At 44.4% G+C, this 13,127-nt stretch overlaps 1 protein-coding gene across 1 annotated transcript in view; it reads right to left on the bottom strand.

Annotated features, from left to right (window-relative positions):
• Positions 1-3,951: 3,951 nt before the first annotated feature.
• Positions 3,952-13,127, bottom strand: part of OXCT1 (3-oxoacid CoA-transferase 1) — a 61,936-nt gene continuing 52,760 nt past the window's right edge. Inside the window, exons 15-17 of the mRNA XM_035100569.2 lie at positions 8,998-9,078; positions 8,436-8,537; positions 3,952-5,528 (exon numbers count right to left, since the gene is read on the bottom strand). Coding sequence (XP_034956460.1) covers positions 5,487-5,528; positions 8,436-8,537; positions 8,998-9,078 — 225 coding nt within the window. The 3' untranslated portion in view covers positions 3,952-5,486. The remainder of the gene's footprint in view (positions 5,529-8,435; positions 8,538-8,997; positions 9,079-13,127) is intronic.

Raw genomic sequence — 13,127 nt, 5'->3', positions numbered from 1 at the left:
CCAGCAGCCATTTTGTGCCATGCCGCACTCCCACAGCAGCCATTTTGTGACTGGCACCCAGTACGTTTCCGAGCACAATTCAAAGTGTTGGTACTGACCTTTAAAGCCCTAAACGGTCTCGGTCCAGTATACCTGAAGGAGTGTCTCCACCCCCATCGTTCAGCCCGGACACTGAGGTCCAGCGCCGAGGGCCTTCTGCCGGTTCCCTCACTGCGAGAAGCGAAGTTACAGGGAACCAGGCAGAGGGCCTTTTCGGTAGTGGCACCCACCCTGTCCAACACCCTCCCATCAGAGGTCAGAGAGATAAACAACTACCTGACATTTAGAAAATACCTAAAGGCAGCCCTGTTTAGGGAAGTTTTTAATCTGTGATATTTTAATATATTTTAATGTGTGTTGGAAGCCGCCCAGAGTGGCGGGGGGGGGGGCAGATGGGTGGGGTATAAATAATAAATTACTATTACCACAACACTTTCTCAACATCCCAGGTGTGCCCACTGGCCCCTGGTTCTCCTGCCTCTTTCTTTCCATTTAAACATGATTCTAAATAAACTATTAGCTTTTAGGGCAGTTGGGCACATTGGAAAGCGCAGGGTTGTTGGGAGTTCAGTCACCTACTGTCTGAGGTGACTGACGATGGTAGGAGCCGCCTCCTCCCTCTGACCAGCTGACCAGAAGCAGTGGAGCAGTATAGCAGTATAGATTTGGAACAGTGGTTTGCAGATGGGCATGGTTCAGAAGATCGAAGTTGGGAAGAACTGGGGGTGACTAGCAAAGTGAAGAACAGGAAGAGAGCAAACAGACTCTCTCTCTCTGAAAAGTACTGTATTCAGTCTATCAGTCCAAGGTCACATAGAGCAGATAAAGCGGTGACACAAAAAGCAGGGTTGTTGCAAGATGGAAGTGACTAGGGGGAAGGTGGGTGGAATCCTTAATTGTTTTGTTGTGATAATTATATTGTTAAGGGACTCTTTTCACTTTGTCCTGCTTATCTACAGCCAAAGTGGGGGAGGAAGTCGAGTCCCCAAAGCCTGACACCTACCAACTTAAGCTGTCCAGGGGCATCTGTATACTAGGACCTGCAAATGTGTGTCATGGGCCTGCATCTCATTTAACTATTTAGCAATTCCCATGCTGTGAAGGACAAATGAAAAATTCTAGTTCTCGCTTTTTTCACAGGAACATAGGCCATTGCCTCAAAAGTCCACTTAGTTCAGTCCTGCCCACAGCACTACAGGATTTCAGATTTCCCAGCTCCAACTGAAGGTGCTGGGGAATGAACCCGGGGCCTCCTGCATGAAAAACAGATGCCCTATCACTGAACTACAGCCCTCCCAAAGCCTGTCATGACCACTACCATAACTGTATAAAGGTAAAGGGACCCCTGACCATTAGGTCCAGTCGTGACCGACTCTGGGGTTGCGCGCTCATCTCGCGTTATTGGCCAAGGGAGCCAGCGTACAGCTTCCGGGTCATGTGGCCAGCATGACTAAGCCGCTTCTGGTGATCCAGAGCAGCACATGGAAACGCCGTTTACCTTCCCGCTGGAGCGATACCTATTTATCTACTTGCACTTGACGTGCTTTTGAACTGCTAGGTTGGCAGGAGCTGGGACCGAGCAACAGGAGCTCACCCCATCGCGGGGATTCGAACCGCCGACCTTCTGATCAGCAAGCCCTGGGCTCAGTGGTTTAACCCACAGCGCCACCTGCGTCCCTTTATACTTTAAGAAAATTGCAAGTGCTTTTGGGATCACGAGTGAAGCACTGCCATACATGCATCCCATCATCCATAAAAGGAGGCATCAGCTATCAAGAAGTAAAGTTGATTCATTTCCCCTGATAGTCGCACAAAATGATAGCACTGCATGGTCACATGCTAATATGATCTTGGGTCATCCAGCATTGGTGAAAGCAGGTCAGTATTATTATTGGTGCTCTGTAATGTGTTTTTAAGGTCGTACATCACCCTGGGGTTTTTTTTATAAAGGGCGGTATAAAAATTGAATCAATAATAATAATAATAATAATAATAATAATAATAATAATACAATATCCATCCTTAGGCTCCTGAGGAATAGTACAGCAGTTAGGTATTTGCCCCAAAAGAATAATATTGAAAGCCCAACCTCTGTAGGATTGCAAAGCCCTAGGATGTTGATTCTGGAAGAAGTGGTGGCTTCTGGCAATGGTGATTAGATATTGGCAATGCCATTTTTTTCTGGGGGCAAACAGGGGTATGAATACCCCTAAACATTTTGTTAATCTAACGGAAGAAACAACTAAAAAAATTAAAAAATTTCGTTTCTTCTCTAGCACGGTGAATCATCAGTTCCTTTGCTACCCCCGATGGTGGCCTCATTTCCTGTTGCTGTGTTTCCTGAGTCTCAGACGGAAGTGAGTGTTTAATGTGTGAAGTAGAAGTTGGAATCTAGCACAGTGATTTGTCATTTTCGTTGTTACCACCTCCGATGGCAGCTTCATTTCCTTCCCCGGTGATTTTCTTGAGTCAAAATGAGTTTTTTTTTGGGGGGGGGACCACTGGATATTGGGGAAGGTGGGAGGTTGACATGGATCAAGGCATGGAAGTCTGAACTCATGCAGGAAACTTAGGGAGTTAGTACACCATCGTGCTTGATGTAACCTTTATGAGAAAAAAAGGAGGGGACCATTAATAAACGACATTAATAAATTCCCCACCACTGCCAAAGTTTGGGCAAGATGAGACAGGGTGGTGGTTGAGCCTTACTGAGGAAACACGTGTGTGTGTGTGTGTGTGTGTGTGTGTGTGTCTGTGTCTGTGTGTCTGTGTCATAACACAACATCCTCAGAGATGGAGCCAAAAATCAGCACATCAGAGCCCCATCAATGTTCTTCCAAACTACTCAGGAATGGCACTTTAGCCCACAGCCACCCTTAAGGTAGGTTAAGCTGAGAATCTCTTGCCCAAGGCCACCCACTGAGCTTAATGGCTAAACAGGGACTTGAAACTAAGTATTCCACGTTGAAAACTATACCACAGGCATGGGCAAACTCGGCCCTCCAGAAGTCTTGGGACTACAACTCCCATCATCCCCGACCACTGGTCCTGTTAGCTAGGGATCATGGGAGTTGAGTTCAGACTTCCATGAGGGACGGCTTTAGGGAGCTCGGTATGTTTAGCCTGGAGAAGAGAAGGTTAAGGGATGATATGATAGTCATGTTCAAATATATGAAAGGATGTCATATAGAGGAGGGAGAAAGGTTGTTTTCTGCTGCTCCAGAGAAGCGGACACGGAGCAATGGATTCAAGCTACAAGAAAGAAGATTCCACCTAAACATTAGGAAGAACTTCCTGACAGTAAGAGCTATTCGGCAGTGGAATTTGCTACCAAGGAGTGTGGTGGAGTCTCCTTCTTTGGAGGTCTTTAAGCAGAGGCTTGACAGGCATATGTCAAGAATGCTTTGATGGTGTTTCCTGCTTGGCAGGGGGTTGGACTGGATGGCCCTTGTGGTCTCTTCCAACTCTATGATTCTATGATTCTATGAGTTGTAGTCCCAAACATCTGGAGGGCCGAGTTTGCCTATGCCTGCTATGCCACATTGGTTCTCCGTTTCCCCAGTTCTAATATGTAGCTTTCATCCAGTAATTTCTTTTTTCTTTTAGGAATCTTTATTAATCAAGTATTAGATAAGATCTTTACAATCCAATTCGTACATTTCCACCATCTTCGGAGTGGGAGAAGTTACAGCCTTTTGGAACTGCTAAGGGCAAAAAGAGAGAAATGTGACCTGCTAAAGTATGGAGGGAAAGGTCCACTTTCGGGTGGCGTAGATACTATACAAACAGATAAACGGCACAGCAACTGCCGTAAAAAGGCCCTACCTTGCTCCCGCTGTGTCGCTAGATATTTGTGCGAATGATCTGTTGACTGTTGATTTCAAAGGAAAGGCAGAATCCAGACACTAACTGTACATATGCAACTCTGTATGCATTTATTAAGAAGTCAGGTTTTTTTTTTAAAAAAAAATAACCATGAGAGCAGGACAACGGCCTCTATTTCAACAAACCTCCATTATCTGTAATCTTATCAACTCCCTGTATGTTTCCTATGCAACCTAGGGCTTAAATCAGGAAAATCCTATGCCGAGGTAACCCAAATTTTGTATAAAGTACAGCTGCATTCTGTGGCCTGCATAATTTATGCAAATTAAATTTGCACCCCCCTGTTTATTTTGCATACCTCATTCTGCTAGCATTTCATTTACTCCTACGCTGAAAATTCAACACAAAAGTGTTCTAAGTGCTCTTTATGAAGAAGGGGAAGGAGTTAACGCAGAGCACAAAACCCAATTCCCTTACTGCTGGAAATCTCAAAAGCCAAATGTCTCTCCTTGGTTTCTGAGGTTTCAGCAAGTGGAGCCCACAGACTTTCAAGCCTGTCTTTGCAGCCTGAAGACCAGAAAGGTGGTGGTTCAACAAAACACGGACTTTCGATTACAGAATATAAATATCTCCCCCTGTCCAGGTTTTTAGCTATGCAAACTTCTGTAAGTAAAACTCCTGAATATCCAAACATCTGATTATTTACATGTTTGAAAACCAACAACCTGTCCTGTACCTCTTTCCTTGTGTGTGCGCAGTTGCAGCCTACCATACAGGCACTTGCAAATTAGCATGTTCTGTGCGTGGAAGTGACCTCTGCCTCCATACAGAGTTACAGTATTAACGTTCACATCTACAAGGGATTGAATGTGTTTGATCCTATCTCGGCTTAAGCAGAGACATGCATGAGCCTGTTGCCCACACCTGCAGCCCATTTGCACAGCAAAGCATGGAGCTTCTATTGAACCACAGTCACCTGTTTCATCCAAACCAGGAAACTATGGTTACTAGCTTTGGAACAACTCAAGATCTCAAGCCATGCTGTGGCTCAGGCACCCCCAAACTTCGGCCCTCCAGATGTTTTGGACTACAATTCCCATCTTCCCCGACCATTGGTCCTGTTAGCTAGGGATCATGGGAGTTGTAGGTCCAAACATCTGGAGGGCCACAGTTTGGGGGTGCCTGCTGTGGCTGAAGATCCTGGCTTGCTCACACCAACACAAAGGAAACTTTAGCTAACTAAAGACTTTCTGGGTGATTTGTGGCTTGTTCTAAGGTTGGAACAAAGGAGTCTCATGCTCCAAGAAAAGGCTCATGTGTTTCTCGGCTTCATAAACCAAGATAGGATCATCCAAAACAGGCTATTGTCTCTTGCCAGCGTTTATTTGCAGTCAAACCTGCAGTGCGGTAATTATAAATATCTAGGTACCAGGTAGGATTTATTTTTGGAAACTGCACTGTTGCTTGCGAATAAACATTTACATAGTTCTAGTTACATAGTCAGCCTGAACGCTAACTACCAAAGAAACTACTTTACAAAGACCTCTTTAAAATGCATAATTGCAAAACAGACATTTGATTCCCCTTCACTGGACGTGTGGACGTTAAGCCCGGTCTACTTTTCAAGTCGAAATCTGCTTCATTGGCGAGAGCTTTGGCGAAACCTAGTGATGAAAGGAAAGGAAAATCAACAGACGAATAATGCAGCCTTGGTGCCTTATGCAGTATACCTTCTAGCTGAGCTTCTAGAATGTATTTTGGAGAGATATGACCCTCTCCATTTCGCTTTTCAGCTTCCTTTTTAATCATTCCCCTCCTTTTTGGAAGTTTCTTCTTTCAAAATCAAAATGTGACCATGCTGGATTTTCTTGGCAATTGTCCATTTATATAGATGCTGAATTTGACAGCGCCATGATCCCTGTTCCCAATGAGATCTCAAGAGTATTAAGGGCAGGAATGGTGAATATGTTATTTCCAGATGTTGCTGGACAGCTTCCCAAGTCCTTCAGCAACGACTATGCAGAAACCAAGGAGAGACCATGCTGGGTGAAGTTGATGGAAGCTGAAGGCCATCAAGATCTGGAATGAGATGGTTCCCTGTCTCCTGATTAATACCATACATCACTTATGTCTACCAGAATACTCATGTATAATGATTTACAGGAGAAATCCATGCACACTTTGTGGTCTCACAGTGAGCTCAGGATTGGACAACAGGACATCCTATGTCCACAGAGAACATTCACATAGAAGATCACAGGTTCAAGCCCTGGTGTCTCCAGGCTGAAATCCAGTTGCCAGACAGTGCAAAAAAGGTAAAGGTAAAGGACCTTTGGATGGTTATAAGTCCAGTCAAAGGTGACTATGGGGTTGCGGCACTCATTTGGCTTTCAGGGCGAGGGAGCCGGCATTTGTCCAGACAGCTTTCCAGGTCATGTGGCCAGCATGACTAAACCGCTTCTGGCTCAAAGGAACACCGTGAGGGAAGCCAGAGTGCACGGAAATGCCATTTATCTTCCCGCTGCAGTAGTACCTATTTATCTACTTACACTGGCATGATTTCGAACTGCTAGGTTGGCAGGAGCTGGGAAAGAGCAGCAGGAACTCACCCCGTCGCGGGGATTTGAACCGCCGACCTTCTGATCGGCAAGTCCAAGAGGCTCAGTGGTTTAGACCACAGCGCCACCCACCTGCTAGTTGGACCATTTTCCTGACTCGGTATAAGGCATCTTCCTAGGTTCCGTCCTGCCACTTTTGATTTGTACCAGGGGTGAGAAAGACTTTTCTTTTTTTTTACAGCTTCAGCTTCCATTTGCCATTTTGCCCCAACATCGATGTAGCCATGTCAAAAGCCATTTCCAACTCTCTGAAATAAGCATCTTTTCTGTCTCCTGCTATGGCTGATCTATGAGCCACAGGTGCGCTAATGAAAGACGATCGATGCTAGCAATTGCAAACAAGAATGTGATGATTACATGAGAAAGAGAACAGCTGGATAAACTAAGGATTCTACTGCACACACCAAACTTCTCCATCTATGTGTTGGAAGCCAGTCTATTTGGCCTTGCAGCGCAGTCCTATACACCTACTCGGGAGTAAGCCCCACTGAGGTCAATGGGGACTGCTCCCATGAAGTGAGTATAGGCCTGCAGCCTTAATGTCTTTTTGTGTCCCCTGACAGAGGGCCAAGCTTCCACGGGAAGATAAAGGAGTTGAATCTTGCTGTTTGTGGACTTGCTTGCTTTAAAAACAAACAAAATCTATCCAATTCATCCAGGTACAGCTTTCCATTCCTGTCGATTTTCCCCCCCATGGTGCCGTTGTAATTCAGATGATAAATTTGACACGTACAAACGAAAATCATCCTTGTGGGACAATCTGTCTTGAAGCCAAGCTGTAGCAGATCTGATTTAAGGGCACAGGGAAAGTCAAAGTTTTGTCTTTGGGGCCCAACAAAATCCCGAGCGGGCTGCTTATAATATCAGCTTCATAAAAAAGACAGGAGGCTGTAAATCACTCCTCCCTTGTTATGAGGCTGCTGTGCATGTCGCCTAGAGGATGCTCTTTCTAATAAAGCTGTGAAAATCGGAAAGTTAAGTCACAGCCTTCCAAAGAAGCCACAATGCTGCTGTGTGGTTTCTCTTCTCTCTTTTTTTGGGGGGGGGGAGCCATTTTCGTGCAAAATGTACAAGCCCTGCTTAAAAGAAGACATATAAATTAAGTTTCACAGGGTTCTAGCAGTAAGCTAAAGTTTCCAGGACTTCCCTGAGGCTTCTCTCTTTGAAGCAGTTCCTGAAGTGAGCAAATTGCTAGTTGGGAACCGAACGCTCCCAGCTTAAAGCAAGATATTCATTTCATTCCACTTTCAATCTATGCGTGAATACAGATATACACAGAGCAGTAGCAGTAGAAAAGTAAATGTAGCTCAGGTGCTAAATGTGGTACCCACTCTGAACTTTTCCCAGGCCACAGTCCTCACTGGAACTGAGTTTTGCATCCTGGGTGTTTTTGGCTGGATGGAACGTGTCCTCAAATTCCATCCACTCATGCAAGAATCAGTTAGGATATGTGAGTGTGTGAAAAAACTAAGAAAGGTAAAAATTACACTCACTGCTCCACCCACTTTCAATTCTCTGTTCAGATCTAAGAAATAAAATCCTACCAAAAAATTGGAACCTGTAGAGCAGGCATCCCCAAACTGCGGCCCTCCAGATGTTTTGGCCTACAACTCCCATGATCCCTAGCTAACAGGACCAGTGGTCAGGGATGGTGGGAATTGTAGTCCAAAACATCTGGAGGGTCAAAGTTTGGGGGTGCCTGCCGTAGTGTGTGTGTGTGTGTGTGTGTGTGTGTGTGTGTGTGTGTGTGTGTGTGTGTTTGAACCTTTCTTCATACTTCCCTCTCCAAGGCACCAGAAACCTCTCCAGAACAAACTCTTGCAGCAGTCTTTTGCACCCGCAGCATGGACAAACCGCGGAAATAAACCTTCATTTGGGCTGTTCTTTGCTTGCTTACCAAGCTCCCTCGGAGCCAAGAAACGCAACTGCAATGTTAGCCAGACAATGACTTACTGTGAACTCAGCACCGGTGCTTTTCTTGATGTCATCCACGGACAGCCCTTCCCAGATTTCAATCAGTGTCAGTCCCTTTTTCTTATCGACATCAAACACAGCCTGCAGGATTGGAAAGAAATGCAAATTGTTTCAGTCTAAGGAAAGGAAAGGAAGGGAGCCTTGCTAGCTGAATGAAGTCAATGCTTCAAGTTGATAAATAACAATTCCCTCCACCTTAGCACTGATTTTGGGGAGCACTTTTGGCTGGATGGGGTTATGAATGCCTTAAATAAAGCAAGGACGCAAGATTGTTATGCAAACTGTAGTATTTGGGAAAGATGGCTTGACTGCTGCACAGTTACAAGAGCTGATAGCGTGTGAGAGACAATTGCATCTTCTTCCTGGGCCAGGTTGGCAACACCCCTTCTCATCAAGGGAGCTAGGATATTAAAATTCAAGTGTTAAGTCATGGGCAACTCAAACCCTCATTACAGGATTATCCAGAAGATAAAAATGCCCCTCCCAAGCTGCTCAGCAAAAAATGATGGATCAGAAGTGCAATGAAAGTAAGATAACCTACCTTTTCTGTTATGATGCGGTTCACACACTGTTTTCCCGTAATTGGCAAAGTGCATTTCTCCAAAATCTTGTGGGCGTTGCCCTACAGTGAACACGCATACAAATGAATGATCAGCTTGTCAGAGAAAACCAGTGGCTTGAAATTCAAAAGGACTCGCAGTCAGCAACTTCAGACTGAGACAAATATATGCTACCTTCAGCTCAGAAGCTTCCACTGTGTTTGCGGACCTGTTGCGGAAGACTCACGAATTCATTGCTGAAATATTCTGAGGACCTTCGTGACATGGGTAGCGATGGCTTACTCAACAAGGCATACACAACAGGACTGGCATACACTCAAGTCAATCATGTGCCTAAAAGTTCACCTGAACATCTTTAAGTGCCAGGGGGAAATGTTCCTCTTCAACCAGGCCTTTGGCGAACGAACATCCTATATCCTTTCAAATGTGTTTGTGGAAGAGGGTGGCAGGGTGGGGGTTATTGGTTTGTTTTGCTTTTGTTCTTTTTTTTCCTTGTGCATTTTGTGTTTTTGTCTTGTATTTTTATGCTGTGAACTGTCCTGAGAGTTACGGATGAAGGGCGGGATGCAAATTTTATAAATAAAAAATAGCAATACGATAATAACTTCTGCACTCCCTGTTCCTGCTCACTTCCAGGACACCATGAAACATAGATCCAGAACGAGGGTGACCAGGTGTTCCAGGAAGAATGGTGTAAATTTGTAACATATTTAGAGACTTATTATGTACATATAAAAATCACTAGCAGGACTGAGATAAAACTCACTAGGTGAAGGAAATTAACGTTCTAATAGGGACGAAAGTAAATGTTGTGAAAAGTTAGGTTAAATATACCCCGTTTCTCCGAAAATAAGACGTAGCCATGAAATAAGCCATAGCAGGATTTTTAAGCATTCAAGGAATATAAGCCATACCCCCAAAATAAGCCATAGTGATAGCCTACAAGGTTAAACTGAACCATACTTAATAAAAAAATAAGACATCCCCTGAAAATAAGCCATAGTGTGTGTGTTTTTGAGGAAAAATAAATATAAGACAATATCTTATTTTCGGAGAAACACGGCAGGATGGAGATGTTATAAATGTGCAAAATAAGATGAAAGCAGAAAGAAGCCAGAAGTGGGACGGAGGGAAGTCAAAGCTCGGCAGAGCAAATGATATAACAATGGTTATGTAATGGTAATATATAATGGTTGTTGTCTACTTTTGGGAAATAAATAAAATAAATATTTTATTTAAATTATATGGCAATAAATTATATGGCAATGGAAATAAAAATTATATGGCAAAATGAAACATAGACCTAGGAACCACATGGATCAGCAGATCACATGGATCAAAGAATTACAGAGTTGGAAGGGACCCAGAGGGTCATCTAGTCCAGCCTCCAGCAATGCAAGAATCACAGCTAGACCACATAGTTCCTTTCCATGCTTGTGATGTCCCTTCTGAGGGGAGGGAGCAGACAGCAACATTGGTGTTAAAAGGAATCATGTTGGCTGCCTGGGCAGAAATTATTGATGCATTCTGGGATTTCCCACACAGAAGCAGGTTCTAATACTATCGGTATATTTCTAAAATAACTCTGTTAATGCCGCTTCACTTTATGAGTAAAAATCGCATTCCCCCCAGGAATATTGAAGTTTTCTTGTAGCATTGCCTAGAACGATACACAGCTATTCTCTGCTCATATTTTGTGATAACAATTTTAAAAATTGTCCCAATATACTGTTGCAATGGCATGTCCTCCTTTATGCAGGGACAGGCAACGGTGTCAAGGACAGGGGTATCTGGGATTATCTTAAAATATTTCCTACTCTCGCCCTATTGTTCTCCTATGATTGGCACATTTAAAAAAAACTAAAAAAAACTGTTGCCTATAATGTTTTTCACAAAATCGAGCCCTCTCCAACTCCTTGCAGGTTGCCCCAATTGCAAAAAAATAAAACGGCTTTTCTGGGTAGTCAAGCATCATCTCTTTAAACTGTGATGATTTTACGAATTTTACAGTGGTGTCGACTCTACCTACCAAAATGGGTTTTTAATTTATTCTCCCCCCCTCCCCACTTTATGTCAGGGAACAATTGCTTCACTCCAATTCCTACCAGTTAACATCTGTTTCTGCATTCAAGGCAGCTAGCCCCCCCTGAGTGAAACTGACAGGTATTTAAGGGGAAATGACAATGCTTAATTCAAGGACCTTCCAAGTTCTGTTCCCGGCAAAGGAACAATTCATCTGTGCTATTTTTATAGAAAAGTGTTCATCAACCCATCAGGTATACCTTTAAGGTCATGCAATATCTCCTTCTAAGCATCCCGGGGAGATTGAAATGCTCAGGCTTGAGGAAAGAAGACTGCTTTCCAGGCACCCGCTGTGACCCCAAGCATTGCAGAATGCTGCAGTTAAATATGATCTTGCTTAACTGGTTAAAACCTTTCTACAGAAAAAAAAAGGCCGCCAGAATGGGAATGGAAGAACAGAGATATCGGCCAACGCCTAGCTAACATCGTCCTATCAAATCTCCCCACAAGCAATTAATAAGGGAAGACTCATGCTTAGCCAAAAGGTTGAAGGTCAAGGGTCAAAGCGTTATTATTTCTAAAATGTGTATTACACGGTCCCATTCGGCAGCGTATTCCCATTGGTCCATTTGCACAACACACCCCTCAACTGTGAAGCATACTATTCTCTAAATCAGGTCTATCTGTTTTGGGAGGTGGTGTGGTTTTAATTCAAGCCTGTCCCAAAATGGCTCCCTTCTCTCCTCACCCACCTTCAGGACAATATTTAGTCATTTTCCAGGGATTGGTTTGGGGGTGGGGTAGACAAGAGAGCGTAAAGCCTACCAGTGCCCATTTTATTTCTGGCATTTCCCCCCCCCCCAATGGATCGACATTACACCACCATGCAAACACCATTCCAAGGGAGCTCACTGGTGGGGAATGGCTGCTGCAAACAGTAGCTAAGGAGGCCGGAGACTGGAAAGAAGCATATGGATTGCTTATGGTGGCAAGTGAAGAAGCAGAAAAATTGGGAAACCCAGCCAGATGGGTAAATAATAATAATAATAATAATAATAATAATAATAATAATAATAATGGGACTTTAGAAGGTTTCAGAAATGTGGTTAGGAAGGCAAGCTTGTGTGCTGTTGTTGTTGTTGTTTTAAGGTACAAGGGAATTAGTGAGATGAAGAGAGAGGACATCTGTTCCACGACAGAAACAACACAGCAGAAGTGTGGGGAACTTTACCTGTCCAGATGTGGCTGAACTACAACTCCCATTAATCCCAGCAAACATGGTCAATGGCCAGGGGTGGTGGTAGTTATAGTTCAGCAACACCTGGAGGGTCATAGGGCCTCCACATCTGGCAAAGTGTTAAACGCAGAGACAGGAGTCTGCAAGAAAGCCAAAGAAAGCAGGCAATGGACAACCTCGTGCAGAAACAATGGGCCACATTTAATGCTGCTGTTCACTAGGACGGCAGAAATTGGGCAGATCCACACCACCCACTGATATTCAACAAACGTTTAAAGCACATGATTTGCCCAAGAGAATCCTGGGACCTGTAGTTTCCCACTTAAAGAGCTATGGTTTCTAGCACCCTTAACAAACTACAGTTCCCGTGATTCTTACGGAAGCCGTAAGAACATGAGAAGAGCCTGTTGGATCAGGCCAGTGGCCCATCTAGTTCAGCATCCTGTTCTCATAATGGCCAATCAGATGCCTATGGGGAGCCTGCAAGCGGGACCAGAGCACAAGGCCACTCTCCCCCTCCTGTGGCTTCCAACAATGGGTATTCAGAAACAATTGCTGCCTCTTGACTAAAGGACCCCTGGATGGTTAAGTCCAGTCAAAGGCTATGGTTGTGGTGCTCATCTTGCTTTCAGGCCGAGGGAGCCAGCGCTTGTCAACAGACAGTTTTCCAGGTCATGTGGCCAGCATGACTAAACCGCTACTGGTGCACAGAGGACTGTGACGAGTGCCGAAGCACACGGAAATGCCATTTACCTTCCTGCCACAGCGGTACCTATTTATCTACTTGCACTGGCATGCTTTCGAACTGCTAGGTTGGCAGGAGCTGGGACAGGGCAACGGGAGCTCAACCCG

The sequence above is a fragment of the Zootoca vivipara genome, chromosome 11 (assembly GCF_963506605.1).
Source record: "Zootoca vivipara chromosome 11, rZooViv1.1, whole genome shotgun sequence".
Taxonomy (NCBI): Eukaryota; Metazoa; Chordata; class Lepidosauria; order Squamata; family Lacertidae; genus Zootoca; species Zootoca vivipara.
Note: the sequence above shows the minus strand (reverse complement) of the source record. Positions and strands in the feature narration are given on the sequence as shown.